The 19,448-nt window shown below is 41.7% G+C and overlaps 2 protein-coding genes across 2 annotated transcripts in view; one reads left to right on the forward strand and one right to left on the reverse strand.

The window, feature by feature from the left end:
* The window catches only part of bop1 (BOP1 ribosomal biogenesis factor), a 159,873-nt gene that overhangs the window by 67,237 nt on the left and 73,188 nt on the right, over positions 1–19,448 (forward strand). The window lies entirely within an intron of this gene.
* Positions 1,967–15,903, reverse strand: scxa (scleraxis bHLH transcription factor a). The gene is made up of 2 exons (XM_052015983.1): positions 15,256–15,903; positions 1,967–2,439 (listed from the first exon to the last, which is right to left on the reverse strand). Exons 1-2 carry the CDS (start codon positions 15,745–15,747, stop codon positions 2,401–2,403), a joined length of 531 nt encoding a protein of 176 aa, XP_051871943.1. The 5' UTR covers positions 15,748–15,903; the 3' UTR covers positions 1,967–2,400.

Here is a 19,448-nt window from a genome sequence, read left to right on the forward strand (position 1 = left end):
ATTTGGATTTGCGATGTTACTTGGAGATTGAGGTCCTGCTCAATGACCCTCTCTGGAGTGAGTCACTGAAACCTATTCCCCAACTCTTGACACCAGCCACCATTCAACTCGCAGTGTGCAAAGCTATTGTCAGTTTACCAAGGTTATGTTATTGTATTTTGGGTGTTTCACTGAAAGCTGAATTAACATTCAGGACTTCTTAAAATTTTCCCTGCTCTGTATGTTTTCCTGGGCGAGTTAGGATTTTGCTTTTCTACCCAGCCCTCCCCCATTGAGATTGAGCCTGTTCCTCTTGTTGTATTTCAAGCAATGGGGTCCCACATCTCTTGTGCATTTTGGCAATCTTTATGATTATGGTTCTGTGTGTGTGTGAGAATATATGGTCTTTGCATAATTTACACGTACTAACTGTTGACGTTTATATGACTTTATTCGTGTTTGGGTTTCTGTGCCCTCCTATTCAAGATTTGTGGTTTTCTCTTTTTAATGAGACCTTTAATTTATATAGTGCCTCAGGGTACCCCAAAGCCAATCTATGCACAGTAAGCTCCACGATAATGACCAGATAATCTGTTTTGGTGATTTTTGATTGTAGAATAAATGTTGGCAACGACACTAATTTTTCACATTTATTGCTGTGCACCAGCCATAGAATCTAGGAAGTTAGCCAGGAAAATCAGTGGAAACTAAAAATGAAGAAAGCTCAATTCAGAATATTGAGGGAGAAGTTTTTTTGGAAAAAAAACTGACACCATTCTTTAGCCCATAACATTGAGGAGAAACTGGTGCCTTTGGGCAAGACCAGCTTCGGATGCCCTGTTTGTTCAGGGGATCGCCTCTTCATTAAACTATTTGGAGGTGGTGAAGAACAGACTTCATCTTGATGAGTAAGTCATCATTTTTGTATTCATTTGTGGCATTGGGGCATTGTTGGCAAGGTCAGTGTTGTGGTCCGTGCATCTGTATTTATTTAGAACCATAGAACCATACAGCACAAAACAGGCCCTTCGGCCCACCATGTTGTGCCGTCCATCAAACCACCCTCACACTACATAAACCCCTTCCTCCCGCATATCCCTCCATCTCACATTCCTCCATATGCCTATCCAACAAGCTCTTGAACCTGTCCAATGTATCAGCCTTCACCACCACCCCAGGCAGTGCATTCCATGCACCAACCACTCTCTGGGTGAAAAACCTCCCCCTGACATCTCCCCTGAACCTCCCACCCATAACCTTAAAGCCATGCCCTCTCGTCTTGAGCATTGGTGCCCTGGGAAGGAGGTGCTGACTGTCTACTCTATCTGTTCCTCTCAATATTTTATATACCTCTATCATGTCTCCTCTCATCCTCCTCCTTTCCAGTGAATAAAGCCCTAGCACCTTCTCGAAGGTGGTGGTGACAGCTGAGAGGCTTGTTAGACCATTTCAAATGCCAGCTATGAGTCAACTATACAGACCAGTGAGAATGGCAGATTTCCTTCTCTCAGTGAACCAGATGGGTTTTTATGACATTTTAATTGTTTCTGGTCACCATTATTGCTTCTAGCTTTTTTTCCAGATTTTTTTAATGAAGTGAATTTAAATTGTCCAGCTGCTGTGGTAGGATTTGAACTCTTGTCTCTGGATTACTTGTCCAGGATTGTCATTATACCCCTAACGTAACCCTAATGTGGGGCCAGAGTGATGGGGAGACCAGACTGGGATGAGAAGAAGTTTGCTTTCCAGAAATCTTTGACAGTTCAGCATGTTGTGATTGTTTTTATTATGATGCCCGCCCTGATTTATTGATGTTGAACTCCTATCTGCTGGGTCGCTGGGGTGTTGCCATAACCACAATTGCATCCCATGACAGGAAACCAACTGTGACGTGTTGAGTTTTTTTTATTTTATGTACAAAATTGAATTTTTATATTACATTTATTACATTACATACCGGCATATGATAGCGACGTTAATTGGGTAGTGAGTGTTCCAGTTCAATGCATAAAGCCACTTTTTATAGTTTTGTCACTTTGTTTTTGAATTTCTTCCCTGGTGCCAGCCTTCAGCAGCAACTCAACAGTGTTTTTTATCTTAAAAAGAAGCAGCTCGACAGTGTGATCAGATCACTGTGTTCTGGCATCTTTTCTTGGTAAAGGAACAGGTCGGGGACCTCTTGTCTACCACCGAGCCCTTTGCAGTACCTCCCAAATCACTCCAGTTTTAAATGTGTGATGAGAGTCGAGCATGACCCAAGTGTCAAGGTTTAGTTCAACTTTCAATATGCTGCGGATTTTTAGAATTGTCTTCAACACTCCTTTTATTTTCTTCCATGCTGTGGGTGCAAGGTTGATTGCTCTTCCCTTCTGAGTCTGCTGTGAGCTTGCAACGTCGTGGGCCACGTTGCACATTACTTTGTTAACTTCGAATGGTGCTCTTTCTGTCTCGGTCTTTGTTCTGTAGAAAGAAAGGAAAGCAATTTTGAGTTTGTTCTCAATTAGGCACGTGTGACTTTACCTTCTGGATTTCTAGAGCTGCTCGTCAGCTGTGAGGGGTTAACCACAAAACTGAGTCAGTCTATCAACCTACCCCTGGGTTTTGCAGCAACTCATTGAAATCTCCCTTTATCCCTGTTGGCATCTGCCTGACGTTAATTTTTGACTGCCTCTCAAACGCTGGAGAACTCTTGCACTTGGTCATGCAGAGGGATTTCTATATGGATGCTTGAAGAGTGTGCTGCTGGGTTTGACCAAGCATGGAAGAACTGGAGTTTCCCTGAGCTGTACCAACTGATTTAAGAATGGCTTGGTTACTGCTTCCAGCCAGGTGCTTTTTACTGGTTAATTATATCCTGCTGGAAATTGAAATCCAGCTTCCCCTGGCCCTCTCTATGGTATTGTCCTTCCATTAATGTGACAACTTGGCCATTGCATTGTAAGGTTCCCAAACATTCCTATTTAGAAACAGTAAAATGAATCAGTTCACCTCTGAAATGTGAAAATCAGCAAAAATGAAAGTATCCTGTTATTTACTGAGGAGAAGAATGTTGACACATTCTTATTTCTGCATGCTATCTCCATCTTTCTTTCCTTTTCCTCTCTGTTCTCACTTTTTTTCTCATTTTTAAAAAAAATTCATTTTCCTTCTCCTCTGTTCCAAGATTTAATATTTTTCGATCTCCCACCACCTTCACCCGAGTAATTTGATGGAGACATTTGACAGCTCAGGAAGCTGAGGCTGGAAAAACCACACAGTGAAAACTCCTATCGCACCTCTTCAGCTTTCAGACATGTGCGATGCGTTAGTTTGATTTGTGGCTGCACAGAAGAATGGGGCTGGAAATCTTTTTCTTGCTCGTGCCGAGACTCAAGAGAACTTAATTTAAAAACAAGAGCTTCTGGTTTCGTTCCTCCCCCACCCTAACTGGGTCTTATTCTTTTGTGCTAAGTCTGAGATTCCAGACTGATTGTTTTCTCAATCGTACTCCTTCCACACGCCCACCCTGCTCCTGCTGAACCTGTACCTCCTCAATTTGTCCCCCGACATGCTTTGGAGTTGCTGGTGATAGATGCACCCAGGCATTGCAAACTGACTTTCCGTTGTCCCTGTGGGAAGGTTGAGTTACACTGCTGGGTTGCAAGATATTACTTTGATAACAGACTCCAGGGTGTTGCAAGCAGGATCTTGATATTTAATAATAAATTCTACATTGCCTTAATAGAAGTGCAAGAATTACTTTCTGAAATGAAGTGACTACTGTCAGGTTGCTAAACATTTCAAGACCATTCGTCTCGCAAACGGTAATGAGCAGAATGACCAGTGCATTCTTTTCCTGATGGCTTTTGTTGTTCAGAATGCCCTGCTCAAAAAGTGCTGTAGAATCGTTTACACAGATGGAACCTCTGCTTAATGCCTCTCCTGTAAGTCAAACTTGCATGTTGTAGTGTTAGTTCTACATGGGGATGTCCGGATTATGTCCTGAATTGAGACCCAAATCCTAGCATCTGAGTAAAAGTGGTGAAAGGGCTGTTGACTGACTGGGACTGAGGGTCTGTACCCTCCTACACCAGCTATCTGAAAGGACAGAGCCTTAATTTCAGCCACTGAGCGCCGTTACAGAAAATACTTTTTAGATGGTTTGGTTTACTTGTGGCCAGAGCCACAAGTTCATATTTCTCCCGCGATAGGTTGTGGAATTGAATTTAGTATTTCTGGTGATTTGTGGGCTGTAACCTGGAAAAATGAACCATGAGAAGCTGCCAGGGCTATAGATTTAAAAACCCAAATGATTCACAAATATCCTTCAGCTAGGGGAACTGCCATCCTGACCTAGTCTGAATACTCATGGCTTCCAATTCCACATTCTAGGTTTTCCTTTTAATTCCTTCAAAGCAGGCTGAACTGCTAATAGGTCACATCTCAAATCCAAACTTATTTTAAAAAGCATTTTCTGCTTCTGTACTGCAAAGGAATGTCAATCTAAATTTTATACTGACCTGTCCCCCTCCCTGCCTTGTATGAGCATTAATGTTGAGCTGAAGCTAATTTATGTTGCAGTCACTTTACACTGAGGAGGTAATTCCTGGGGTTGTCTAGCTGGTGGGGATAGTTGCAGTGCTGTGTTTGGGACTTTTTACGGCAAATCCTTTTTCTGAAGTTGAGACTCACCAGCAATGTGACTGAGGTATTTGTGTATGACTCAGTGATCCAAATCCAGTTCATGGTTTACTCACAACAAGAAGCTTGCAGAGTAACACCTTGTGTCCATCTCTCATCGCTGGCAGCCTGCTTGGTAACCATACTTCATATTCTGATTAAAATCTTATTTATTTTAAGTTTTATTTTAAAAAAACTAGAAATTCTGATTTTTCTGTCTGTTCCACTTGAGTGTTTGCCAGCTTTATCTCTGGAGCCTAAGTGAAGTCACTGTGCCTCCGAGGCAGTCCTGCCCTCAGTGTCTCTGTTGTGTCTGAGTTTTGCAGAAGTCAGGAATTGACTTGGAGGGCAGGTGTGAGAAGCTTACCTTGTAAGCAGCACTGTCTGATTTGCCTACCAATGCCTGCCTTCAGCTAAAAACTGTGTGGGGATTCTCGCCAAATGTTTAGTTCAAATTGCTCGTCCTGTCATTCAGTTGGTTGTAGGGGTAGAGGTGAATACTGCTGCCAGTGTTTTTCGAGTGGCCAATAATACATGCCTTGTGTGTGGGGCGGGGTAAATGAACTAAGGATCCAAGTAGTTTAGAATGGGGCCGGGTTGGGAGGTAGGGTATAGAAAAATGAGATTATGAAGGGAAATCTTTACCTCATCCTAAATATATTTTCTAAATATTTTAAATACTTTGATTTACAGGACATGGACAGAATCATAATGATTTTGCCACAGAAGGAGGCTATTCCACTCATCTGGTCTATATTGTCTCTGTGCAAGAGTAATCTAGCCGGTCCAACTTCAGTCCTCTCCCTGCAGTCCTACAAATTCTTTCCTTTCAGATGCTAATCCAGCTCCTTTTGAATGCTGCAATTGTAACTGCCTCACCTACGGTCCCTGTAGTGCTTCTGAACCCCAAACACTGATTATTTAAAAAAAATTATTCCTCCTGTCACTGGTTCTTTAGTCAACCACTTTCATTAAATGTCCCCTAGCTCTTGACCCCTTTATCAATGGGAACAATTTCTCTGTATCTAATCTCTGATCATACCCTTCATGTTTTTAAATAGCACTATGCAGACTCCTGTTTCCTATGCTTCTTGAGTCCCTTATCGCTGGAATCATTTTGGTAAATCTCTTCATCCTCTCCAAAGCCTTCATATCTTTCCCAGAAGTAGACACAATACCCCAAAAAAGCAACGCGACTTCTTTGCTCTTCTGCTCTCTATCTCTGTTTATGTAACCCAGGTCCCCAAATGCTTTATAACCACTTTCTCAACCTGCCCTGCCACAATGCAAATATACCAAGAGATTTTTTTCCTATACCATTTAGAATTGTGTCAGCTAATTTTTGTCTTTTCTCATTCTTTCTACCAAAATGTAGCATTTCATATTTTTCAGTATTAAATTTCATTTGCCACCTAGCTGGCTATTTCATCAGCCTGTCTATATCTCAAAGTCTGTCACTCGCCCCATCCCAGTTCACTACACATCCAAGTTTTGTCATCTGGAGTTGGAATTGGTTTATTATTGTCACTTGTACTGAGATACAGTGGAAAAACTTGTCTTGCATACTGTTCATACAGATCAATTCATTACATAGTGCATTGAGGTAGTACAAGGTAAAACAATACAGAATGCAGAATGAAGTGTCACAGCTACAGAGAAAATGCAGTGTAGGTAGACATTAAGGTACAAGGTCATAACGAGATAGATTGTGAGGTCAACAGTCCATCTGTTCATACTAGGGAACTGTTCAATAGTTTTGTAACAGCGGGATAGAAGCTGTCCTTGAACCTGGTGGTACGTGCTTTCAGGCTTTTGTATCTTCTACCCAATGGGAGAGGGGAGAACAGAGAATCCAAGGTTGAATGGTGTGCCCTGTGCACTCGTCCAAATTATTAAATTCCTTTAAGAGAAGCATTGTCCAGCGACTGACCCTCGGGGAACTCTTCTGTGCACTAACCTCCAGTCAGAAAAAAGTCTTTTACTAGCACTCTATTTTGCCTATTACTTAGCCAATTTTATTTTACCAGTGCTGCAGCAGCTCCTTTTCATTCCATAGTTTTTCTTGTGGACATTACTTGTACCTTGCAACAACCCAGCAGTTTCACAGTCACCATTAACAATACAGTTTTTATTCATTTCAGAATTTGTTAATTAGCTGATTCTGATTCAGCTGATTCCCAGCTGCTGTAGTGGGATTTGAACTTGTGCCCCAGATCAATGGTTCAAGTCTTTGGGTACTAGTTCAGTAACTTCACATCTATGTCATCGTACCTTAAAAGATAAATATCTGTGTGCATGTCTGTATTTATCTCTGTCGCTGTTGTGGTCTAGCTGGTGTCCTCGCTCTTTCTTGCCTTTTTAGATTTTCTTGCTTGCGCTCGTGCAGGTGCATTCTCAATTACACCCACTCTTTCCTGGCAATAACTTCCTCGTTTCTCCTCTCTTCCTCCTAACCCTCAAGTATAATTACAAACTAGCGCTGTCTGAAAATGGTATCTGACCCTCAGTCAGATTAGTGGAGCACGGCTAAATTAAATATAAACTCCTGTTAAAAATCCAAGTGATACCGGTATGGATTGTCTCAGCTTTTACCACATAACCAAAATGTTTTTAATGTTAGTTTCAATGGTCTTCAGAATAAATCCTGTATATTAATTAGATTACCTTTTAGATTGGTGATCTTTAGAACCATAGAACACTACAGCACAGAAAACAGGCCATTCGGCTCTTCTAGTCTGTGCTGAAACTTTATTTTGCTAGTCCCATTGACCTGCACTCAGTCGATAACCCTCCAGACCTCTCCCATCCATGTATCTATCCAATTTATTCTTAAAACTTAAGAGTGAGCCCGCATTTACCACGTCAGATGGCAGCCCGTTCCACACTCCCACCACTCCCTGAGTGGAGAAGTTCCCCCTAAACCTTTCCCCTTTCACCCTAAAGCCATGTCCTCTCGTACTTATCTTTCCTAATTTAGGTGATCATTGGCACATGAAGGCAGTGGGAGAAAGGAAGGAAAGGCAATGATGAATTTCAACATCAGTAACTTGTAAAACATCCCAAAGTACTTTTCACCATATGTATCATCAGCTGAATTGCAAATGATTTCACTATATGAACTGGAAACCTCATGAACCTTTTGCGCCCAGAACTACTGTTGATAAGCTTTGGTTGTATCGTGAGGAACTGTAATTTATTTTTCTCTAATTATTCTGAGCCTTCACTGCCATTTATTGACCATTGTCTTCAATAGGGATGGTGAGGCTTCTCGCGTCTCACTGCAATTCATGTGGTGCAGGAGCTTTTTATTCTTTTCGGTGTGTTGGTTGAACTGGGTGTCTTTCTTACAAAAGACTATCACATACAAATCAGACACGGCAAGGGCACAGATTTCTTTCCCCAGAAGGCAATAGTGAACCATTGGGTTTTTTCAGCAACCTGAAAGCCTTGTGACTACTTTTTACTCTCACTGGACAGATTGTTTAAAAAATGAGTTCATATGACCAGGGTGGAGGTTAAACTTTCCTTATCTGGGTTACTGTCAAGTAATGAATGTAGTATTCCACTCAACTCTGTATGGATGAGTTCAGGAGAAGGGAGTATGCATAAATTACTAGAACTGCACAGCAAATTGCTCAGCATGCTACAGTCTTCGTTAAGATCATGATCATCAAGGGAAAGGTAAACCTAGCTCATTCTTACAATAGTCATTACATCGTGTTTAGTGCTTCAGTCTGACATTGTCTAAGGTAGACCTTAAGTCTGTAGTGAGGGAACGCTTAACTTATGGAATGAAATTGCTAGTGCAGGTGACTGAACAGGAAACTTGTAAGGAGTCTTGGAAAAGAAGTGGGGAAGTTCCTGTATCTGAATAATTGTCTTTTGTAAAGGATATGCAGACATCCCAAAGGGTGGAACAAGGTTCATTTGATATGCTAGATACCTTTTCCATTCTGAAGTACGTTATTTTATCCTTGCAGTCTGCTGGCAATGGGTGGTGGCACAGGGAGAAGGAGGAACCGACGACACATTTTTAAGAGTCTGGTTTATCCTCCTCATCTCAAGATGAAGAGCCTTTCACTTGCCCCTGGTTGGCAAAATTGAGCCAAGAAAGACTATTATGAGGGCAGACAATCTCAGTTGAAATGGCCTTGTGAACTACAGCCTGAATTCTGGGAAAGGGTTAACATGGCCCTCCATTCAGTTTTTAGACTATTGTGATGCTGGTGTTTCTGGGGCCTCTTTTATGTGGCAATGAATTGAGCACCTCTGGTAGTAGGGTGGTGGTGGGGGAGAGGAGCTACACTTGATTTTGTCCAGGTCAGTACTTAACTGATAACCGCACACTGGATTACTGAGGATATCATTTCAAATACGTGGATACTGGTTGTCTGTTAATTAAATGTTTGCGAACTGAGTCTATTTGCCTCTAACTTTGAATGTTAATTTAGTTTCATAGAAATTTAGAATTTTATAGCACTTTGAACCCCTTGTGCTGTGCTGGCTTTCTGCAAGAGATCCTCACTTAGTCCCACTTCCCAACTTCCCTCATCTTTTTTGAGTTCATCTTCTTGGAGATTCTGAATCTCTTTTCTGTTCTGCTTTGCGAACAACTCTGGGAATGATGGTGTTTCTCTACACCACCATGGTTTATTCTTTAGATTATCTTAAATGTCTGCCTTGTATCCCTGGCTTGCTTCAAGCCAGACGATCTGGTTGTTTTCACACCTCCGAAACACGGCAAAGAAAAATGGGTCGGACCTTTTGAAGTAAAACCCTGATAGTGACTCTGGCTTCTGCAGAAAAGGGAGATGTAAATTAGCATGTTCATTATTTTTAGGGGTCGGTTAATTCTGTGTTCACATTGTACAGTACTACTGTTGATTGTTTATAATTTTTCAGCCTATCCGCTATCTGTAATAAACTATATGATCAAATCTCAAAATCTCATCCTTCATTGTTTTATCCAGTGCTTCAACCAAGTTGCTCAAGAATAATCTTTTATTCTTTAAAAAGCAAGTACAAAATGGAGACTCGCGTGAGTCGCCAATTCCTTCCTGAGGTTGGAGGGGCTTTGCTAAGTCAGCACATTTTCTTTAAAGGGATTTTGTCTGCTTCTGAACTGAACTTGCAACCATTTCATTTTACGGCTCAAGAGGAGGCTGCTTGATCCATTGCACATATATCGGGTGCTTATGCTATCGTGTGCTTGTCCTGTCTGCCGGTTGCAACTTGGTGGAACTGCTCCTGATTCACTGAGTCTTTGTTAAAGCATTCTTTCAACCAATTTGCACAATTCAAGCTTTCACTGTTTTCATGGAAAGAGACTTGAAAACTAATGATAGGAATTCAACAATTTTTAATAGTGAAGTTCTACTTTGTCAGATAATGTCAAGAGTCCATTTTAAGGAAATTAGTAACCTCAAGTGCTATCACTAATTATCTTGACAGTTTTACTAGATGTGAGAAATGTTATGGGAGATGAGGGGAAATTTGATTTTTAGTGGATGTGCTTGCTTTGCTGAGTGTTCTAGATGGAATAGCTGCTGGATTATAGAGGGCTACGGGGAAGAGAGAAAAGAAAGATCTGCTTTATTTTGACTTATCTGTGTTCCTCTCACCTGCCCCACATTCCCAAAAATATATGTGGACAGCAACTTTTTCTCTCATTGTTCTCCCAGTGATTGCTTGTGGGGCTTGAGAAACAACTGTTATTGGGGGAGCCCGGGAAGTGGAGTATAAAATGTAAGTAAAATGAGGTAAGCTGGAAGCTACGATGAAGTGGGGGAGAGGTGTCTAAAAATTAGGATGTGTTGCTTATTTTGTTGGAGAAGGCAATACAATCCTGGAGGCTGTCCCTTTCCAGGTTCAGAGAATGATGTGAGGAAAGAGAAACTAGGTAGTGAGGACAAACAATCAGATTACTATCACAAGGACTATTAAATCAAAATTTAGCCAGTGGATTTGGTCATTTGTCAACTGCTACTTAGATTTGAAATTAGTATTCTGATGTAAATGATTGAAGAGGAAAAAGAAATGACCAGCCATTGTTATTATGAAGTGCGGTGAAATAGTGTAGAATTATTGACTACACTTTATTAATACTATCCAGTGTGAAATGTCCATGGAACAAGCTTGGTATGTTGCATTGTGTACCTCATTACTGCTACAGTAGTCTGCATCTGTGTCTGACTGCCGGTCACAAGCTACTGTAGAGCTAATGATGGTGGTCTGACCAAGAATATCCCAAAGTTTCCCTCCTAATGTGGTCCCTATAGAGGTTTCATGTGAGCAACGAGTGATTAAGCAAATAGTTGTTGTGACTGATTAGCAACATCGAGGTTGGAAGTTAATTTGAGCACTTGTTTTCCAGCTACAGAGCCACCTCCAAACACTCCACTCATATGGTTGTAACCGTCTGTGGAATCCTTCTCCACTCACTCCAACATCAGCATTGGTTTTTTATGTACTGAAGGTTCTGTCCTGAGATGTCTACAGCCCCTATCACCTTCTCTGTTAGGATTCCCATTAAAACCTGCCTTTTTGTTCCTCTCTACTGATGTCAACTGTTTGTCTCTGCATTTGTTTTTAATGCTTCCTGATGTTAAAGATTTATATAAATTTGAGGTGCTTTGCTGCAGGGTGATTCCAGCGGTTTGGGATGAAATGGGCTGAAAGGCTAGCACGCCTTTCCAGCACCTCCTTCTGATTGCATTGATATTGGGAACATTGCATCCTAAGTAAGATCATGGATTGTGTCAATCTCCACTGCTCTGAATTTGTGGGTGTGTAGATTGATTCCTGGGATGCCAAGTTTGAGTTTTTAAAAAAAAGGAGAGGTTACCTCATTGAAAGAGCAGCATCATGGTGCAGCAGGTAGAGCTGCTACCTCAACGCCAACAATCCAGGTTCGATCCTAACCTCGGGTGCTGTCTATGTAGAACTTGCATGTTATCCCTGTGACTGTGTGGTTTTCCCTGGATGCCTTGGTTTCCTCCCGTATACCAAAGATGTGCTGGTTTCTGGGTTAATTGACTACTGTAAATTACCCTTCGTGTAGGTGGGTGGACTTAATGGGCATGGTGAGGGAGAATTGATTGTGGTGGGGTGGAGGTTGAATGAGATTGACGCAAAAGTTCTTGAGACCTAGCATAAACGTGATGGACTGAAATGTCTCTTGAAGCCTCTCAATGTCTCATATGAGAAATGCACAAAATTTCTCAGGAGCTTTATAGGGAAGGTGCAGAGTTGATATTTCCTTTGGCTATGGTGTCAAGAACCAGAGTCTCAAAATAAGGAGTCAGCCATTCAGCACTGAGATAAGAAACTTCTTACCAGAGGGTAATAAAGCTTTGGAATTTCCCAAGAGGAGGCTCAATTGCTGAGTATATTCAACAGTGACTGGATTTTTGGATATTCAAGGATGTGGTGTTAGTGCAGGAATGTGATGCTGAGGTCAAAGATCAGCCATGATCTTACTGAAAGGTAAAGCAAGCACAAGGGGGTGAATGACCTCTTGCTGCTTTCTTAATGTTGATATGTGAGTAAATTTGAACTTGTACCTTGGTGTCACATCATGGGTGTCACCTAGTAGCACTGCCCAGAATCGCGGCACAAAAATCTAGCCCGATGCTGTATTGCAGAGCAGGGTGAGCAAAGCTCTTTTGGAGGTGTCACCTTTCGGATGACACATGAACCCAAGTTTGCTGTCTCCACCAGGATTAAAAGATCCCATGGTGCCATTTTGAAGAAGAGCTGGTGAATTAGGCGCTTGTGTTCTGCACAATATTTCTTCCTCTGACAGTACTTTGTAAAAATTGATTTTCTGGTCATTTTCCCTTTGCTGTTGCAGGAGTTTGTTGTGTGCTAACTGGCTTCTGTTTTTCTTGTATTGTAGTAATGACTGTATTTCGATAGTACTTCACTGGATACAGAGCACTTTGGGATATTCTGAAAGGGACATGAGAGATGTTGGATACGTGCCAGTCTGACATTTTTATAGAATGAAATGTAGATCCAAGGAGTGTAAAAGGGTTCATTTGGCCTATTGTGACTGGGTTGGCACTTTAAAAGAGCTATCCAGTTCTGTCACTTAACAGCCCTTTCCTCAAAGCAATATCATTCATTTATTTAATTCCATTTGGAAAATTTATTAACTTATCTGAATTAATGACCTTTTATCTAGTATGTGCATTCCAGACCATACATTTAAATCAAAAGGGGAACGTTAATTTCAACACACAGCTTCAAACCCTTTAAACTACACGCAGTGAAACTTCTTATTCTTTGATTAGTATCCTGCAGACATCGGTGTGAAATGCAAAGTGTGTGTGTTTGTATTTGTGTGTGTTTGTTTAATTGTATGATGTGATATTCAGGACCCCTGCCTGTGGACTGGGCAATTCAGGTATATTGATAACTGGCTCTTTCAATGAGATCCCTAGCAGCAGGACGGAGTATTTTGACCTGTCTCTGTTTGATGAAGCATTCAGATGGTCAGAAAGCAAAGGATGTCCCATCTTGGTAGGAGCCACTTCCACGTCCTTTCACCCATATGTTTCAATTCTGCGGGTTAAAGTGGTGATTGAAATTGCTCATTGTCCTTGTCTATTTCTAATGGCATTTCCTCACCTGAAATTTAAATCGAGTAATAATCTGCAAAATATTTTACATTGAGAGCACCATGCTTTTGAGAAGTGACTTTCATAGTCTCAGGGTACCCCGTTACACTTCAAGCCAATTAATTATTTTTGAGACATGAGACTGCAGATGCTGGGATCTGGAGCAAAGAACAAACTGCTGGAAGAACTCGAGTTGAGCAGCACCTGTGGAGGCCAAGGGTCGATGTTTCAGGCCAGGACCCTATTTTTGAGGTGAAGTGCAATCATTGCTTGATAGTAAAAGTATTTTGCAAATGGTGGACGGCGAGATCCCACCAGTTTTCAAATATTAAAGGTTACGGAGTTAGTGCAGGAAAATGACCAACCAATTAATCTGTTTCCAGTGGTGTTTTTGTTGATCAATGGGCAAATTAAATTTAGGAACTCTTGTCTTAATTTTTGAACTTTGCTCTAGTATCCTTTATATCCATAGGACTTCTTGATTTTAGTAATTTTTCTTGGTGACTGCTGATGGTGCAGATTCCTTCATGCCGCACTGAAGCAAAGGAGAATGTTTCGTCTTATTGCATTTAAGATGGTGGTTAAGATCCATCCATTTCTCGGGAGGGGAGTGACAGTTAAGCTGATGTGATCTGTTTATGCAATGTGCACTATGTGGGCACGTGGTATATGTGATGCTGGCACTTCATGGTTTACCTTGAAATTTTTCCGTGGTTTGTACGTGCGCGGGCCCTAAGAGATTGTGCATCTTTCTCGACCACAAGGCGCAACCGTACTTTTTTTTTGTTGATTTGAAACTCTATGAAAGACAGACTAGAAAGCCGATGTGGAAAGTGAAATGAAAATAGGACCTGAATGAATAAAAATATTCTGATACGCAATTGCAATAACTTCTGCGTTCACTTTATCTGTTTAGTGGCGAGTCTCTCTAAGTTGTATGCTAGAAGGGGTAAATAAAAACAAAGTTTGCATTTCTCTGGCTATTCTGACCCCTTCAGAATATTCCAAAACACTTTCCAGCCAATAAGATACTTCGGGGTGTAATCAATGTGCAGTGTAGGAAAACGTGGCAACACTTTGTCTATGGAAAGCTCTCACAATCAGTATTGTGGTGATAACTAGATAGTCTGTTCTAGAAACATTGATCGAGGAATTGGTTAAACTCAGTTCTATTGGAAATAGTACTATGGGATATTTCAGAAGAACAGGCTGAGCTTAACACCTTGCCTAATATATTGACTCTGCTGTCCGACAATGACAGCCTGGACTTTTATGCTCCAGTTGCCAGAATGGGACATAAACCCAAAATGCTCTGGTTCAGACGAGAGTGCTGAGCTACACCTGATTGTTGCATAAATCCTTGCACTGCATAGCATTAAAACTTCGTCACACTTTAGAGAATGAATTACTTGGCTTGGCATGTCAATGGAAATAAAACCACAGTAAACTCTGAATTACGTACTTGTGCAGCATCATTTTGCACTAAAGTTTTAAGAGTTTTGGATTCTTGGTGAAGGTTGAGAGAGCTGAAGGCTATTTGTTGCACCTTGCATTTGGTTCGAAATTTATTCATTGCCTGAACTGCTCGACTATGGTCATGGTTTACCATTGTTTAGAAGAATGGTAGTGTTTGCTAAAGTGTAAGTAAGTTGCTGCAGAGGTAATTTATCATGAATAGGCAAAGATGTAAAACCATTTAAATTATTCGGAGATTTGGGATAGAGATGCTTGAAGTTTTGTGGGTGAGATTAATTGGAAATGTTCTTTATGCTACTTTAGCCTAAACATAAACTCCAGTTCTCTAGTAGCCAGCTGATTGAAATTTTACACATATGGGAAAAATAAATACAATGCTGGCCCTTAAGTTTCAAAGGTAGCCTCACGCGTTATTTGTGTGGGATTGGGCACAGACAAAGGGGGCCTGGTTGCAAGTTAGAGGTAGACTAGAGCCGACAGGTTTCACATACCCACTAGAGTCAGGAAAGTTTGTACCTACCATTCTCCTTTGGTTGCTCAGGCAGAAAGTGCAGATCTGTTTGGGCTGGCTGCTCTCTGTCTCAGTGACCCTGGTGCCAGGGTAGTAGCTGGACGTGCTTGTGTGACAGGGTTGTCCATCCCCAGCTTCTCCCAGCAACAGCACGTTTCCCAGGTGTGAGATGTAACTTGAAGCCAGTCGCAAGGTCTCTATTTTGGAGAGTTTCCTGTCAGCAGGTTCGGTGGGGATGAGGGTCCTGAGGGCCGTGAATGCCATGTTGACACTGTTGGTCCTGTCCCTCTCTCTGGCATTTGCAGCTTGTCTCTGTCTAATGACTCCTGGCACCCTGGCTTTCCTTTTCCTCTTTCCTCCTCCACCACTGTAAGGTCCCAGGCTGAAAGATGTCTCTGAACCCGAGCTCTCGCTGTCGAGTTCCTCATCTCCTTCTGACAGCATGCTGATCTCCGGGTAGAGGCAACGGCTGGGCACCGATCTCAGCATGGCAAAAGACATTAGTGCTCAAGCAGGATTTGCTCGCCCAGATGGTCTCCCTGCTTTTCCCTTCTTTTGTCCCTCAAAACCCAAAGGTTTGGATCCAATAAAATGACAGGGACTGTTTTCAACAATTCATATTTGAGTCACTGTCATGCCCTTTTACCCTCACCAAGATAATTTTCTTCCTACTTTAATCTGGATTTTTTTTATGCTTCCCCTCTCTCTGCCTCTTACCTTTCCACCTCCCTCTCTCCCTCTCCCACTCTCTTCCTCCCCCCTCTTTTTCTCTCACTATATCTTTCTCCCACTGTATCTTTCTCCAAGTGTTTCAGGCTTCGCTGAGATCAGGTTTTTATAAGTCGGAGGCGGGATCCAGTCAGGGGGCGTTCTAGGGAGATCACTGTGAAACACTCCTTTCTCTTTTTTTAACCCTTTACTGGGGCTTTTCTCAACCCTGGGGCATTTCACATGTGTTTGTAGTCACTGGCCGTGTCAGGGATGTAGTAAACCAGCATCTTCTATCCTGATCACAGCCTGAGTATTTGGTTCAAGTCCAGTTTCACAGCTTGAAAACTTTAGCTTGTGGTTTTAAAAGCTTAAATTGATTCGCAGAACTGGGCTAGGTACTCTTAAGACCTGTTTGTTTTCACGAGATGTCTGGTTTAATTCCCAATATTTTTTTAATATCACTTCTGATGTAGACTCGTACCTATAACATTGTCTATTGCCACTCCTCCTCCCCATATCCTTCAATATCCCACACAGTCTAATCCTAATTTTCTGTTCACTTGTCACTTAAATATCCCACCTATTGTCTTGTTCACTTCTTCCAACCCTTCTACATTCTATTTAATAAAATAGGAAACCCCCCCGCTCTCCCCCCCCTTTCCAACTAGTCATCTATTCCTCGCAGTGACAATCTAATTCTCTTTCTTAAAAAAAAATTAAAGACTCTGGTTTAACAATTGAATTTAAGATCTAGACACCTGTCAGAAAGTTATAAATCCAGATATTTGTAGCCAGGCATCTATTGAAGATGCAGGTAACTTATGGTTAAATTACTGGTTTGGAATAGTACCACATGGATATCCATGGTACCTGTCCACAGTATTCAATATGTGAGCTGCAGTAATGGTACTGACCCATAGATCACCACAGCTGATTTTTTTAACCTGTGTTCTAATGTTGGTCTCTCACGTAATACTGAAACTGTCAGCAAGTTTTTGTTTTGTAAAAGTAAGAGCTTAATTTGATGAACAAAGGATCAGATCTTTGAGGGAAGCCAGCTGAGATGTGCTTTCTAAAGAAAAATATTGCCACCTATCTGGCAGGCTCTCATGACCTGGATTGGTTGGAAGTGGCTCATTTGGATTGTGTCAAATCCACTTTGATTTAGATTTTTTTTTGTTATTTTTAAAACTTGCTTTTTTCTCAGTTTAAAGTGTTTGTTTAAAGTTCTAACTTTGCCATTTGGATCCCTTTTTTACTTCCAGTCTTTTTAAATGTGGCTCATCTGCATCATTCTCAATGATCAGCTGAATCCCATGCTTTTTCCATAACTGTGCCTGCTGATTACAATTCAAGTCAGGACTACTCCGTTGTACTGGAGACACAAGAGACTGCAAATGCTGTAATTTGAACCAAAATACAAACTACTGTAGGGAATCAGTGGGTCAGGCAGCATCTGTGGAGGCAAAGTTCTGGTTGATGTTCCGGTTTGAGTCCTGATGTAGTGTCTCAACCTGAAATGTTGACTAGCTCTTTGCCTCCATAGATGCTGTCTGACCTGCTGAATTCCTCCAAGAGTGTGTTATTTGCTCTAATCTGTTGTTTTGTTTGCCTCAAACTGGGTTAGAATAGGGGCAGTTAGCTTTATAGGGTGGTGCCCGTGTCCAGGTCTTTGGCTGGCACCGGATCTAGTCTTGTATGATGGCTCATGTAGTCAAATAGTTTGCCAGCATTTTCCATTGAAGCTCATGGATAAAACAAGTAATTGCCTCGGAAAGGTATTAGAGGGGACTGAGCATGCCCTGTCAAAGTGTTACCAGGCTGAGATAAAGGGAGCTGAAGGGATAGTTGAAGGCAGAGGTACAAAGGCACTCTCTCTTGGATTCTGATTCTATGAGCAAATTTGTTCCTGCTTCAATTATCCTTAGCTGGTGATGGCAGTGGGACTTGTAATCAGGGATCATTTAGGACTCTTGAGAGTGATGGTTAGGGGACTAGGGAAATCAGCAGTGAGGCTGCTTTGCGTTGAATTTGCAAAACAATGGAGACCTCGCATCTGGGAAAGTCATTGGAATATATGAAACGGTAAGCATTCGATTTGATATCCACACTGGGAGCTGGACAGTATGGAGCTGTCTCTCTCTTTACCATTTTGATATTGTAACAGCATGATGTTATTCAGTGGCTGTCCGTCACTTCTTCAAAAGATATATAAAATTTAAAAAAAACACTTCTGTAACCTCTGCACTTTATTTGAAGTGGTCTCTCTGGTGGGTCACATAAGCAGACCTGAAATATTGTGTTTGAAAGGCCCAGGTTTTGGTAGTGTGCCGCAGATTCTGCTTCAGCACCTGTCCTCTCTACGATTCACTATCGTTCCCCTTTGGGGGGGTGGGGGGATTGCTACACTCTATTTAAATAGGCTCAAGGGGCTAAGATGCAGACTTTCTTCCTCTAAGGCTCAGTTTTCACATTTGATCTTGTGATTTATGTCTTCCTTGCCTGTCTTTATCTCCACTCCCAAATCTCTTGTTTACCTCTGTTCAATTTTAAATGTTGTAACAGCGTCTGCAGGGATATCAGTAACTAGCGTAACGGACACTGTTACCACCAATTTGTATGGCTACTTCAGCTGTGCAAAGTAACCAGCACAATTTGCACTTATCGAAAGCTTTAATATAATTTTGACTTGTGATGTCAGTCGACCTACTGGTCAGCAGACAGGGTTACTGGCGATGGAAGGAACCTTTAGCTGGTGATTGGAAGCACTGGGTAAGTCCCCACCAACAAGATTGACCAAGGTGGCAGGTGCTTAGAATGCCCTCATGTTCATTTTTCTCTCTGGGTAATGCACTATCCTGACGTTGTAACTCACTTTTGCATCTTAGTCACTGGGTCAGTAAGCTGGTAGAAGCACATGAATCAGGAAGATGATCCAACATTATCTTAATGCAAGGCAAATAGGTGATCTTTTGATGCCTGAGTATATTTAAATTGTTACACCTGGTGTTGGTATATTTTGGGTCTTCATACCTAGGTTTGGATAGGCTTAAATGTCCTCACAGATGTCCAGGAGCAGGCCTCGGATTGGTTTCTTTAGTCCTACTGCCTCACTTGGGGGTAAAAGACTCTCCACATCATTGATCAATGGGTTTTCGGTGAAGAAACTTATTTTCTTGCCAAAGGATAGCAGGGTGATGTTGTCAAGGTATTGAACCATGTTGGTGCAAGTTCATTTTGTGAACAGGGGAATTTTGGTGTGGTGCCAGTCCAGGCATATTCATTCCTTTCAGTTTCCAAGATGGAGAAGGCCTGAGTAATTTACAACTGGACATCAAGGCTGAGAGGCTGAACAAACGTTCTCAGCTACTTGCAATACCTTAAGTTCAAAGCCGTTGGCTAAGCACGCACGTTCTCATCCTCTGCTGAATGCAGCATTTCCAAAGAAGCTGAACCTTAAGCGATATTGCAGGCCTTTCTGTTGAAAGGCA

The sequence above is a fragment of the Pristis pectinata genome, chromosome 5 (assembly GCF_009764475.1).
Source record: "Pristis pectinata isolate sPriPec2 chromosome 5, sPriPec2.1.pri, whole genome shotgun sequence".
NCBI classification, from domain to species: Eukaryota; Metazoa; Chordata; class Chondrichthyes; order Rhinopristiformes; family Pristidae; genus Pristis; species Pristis pectinata.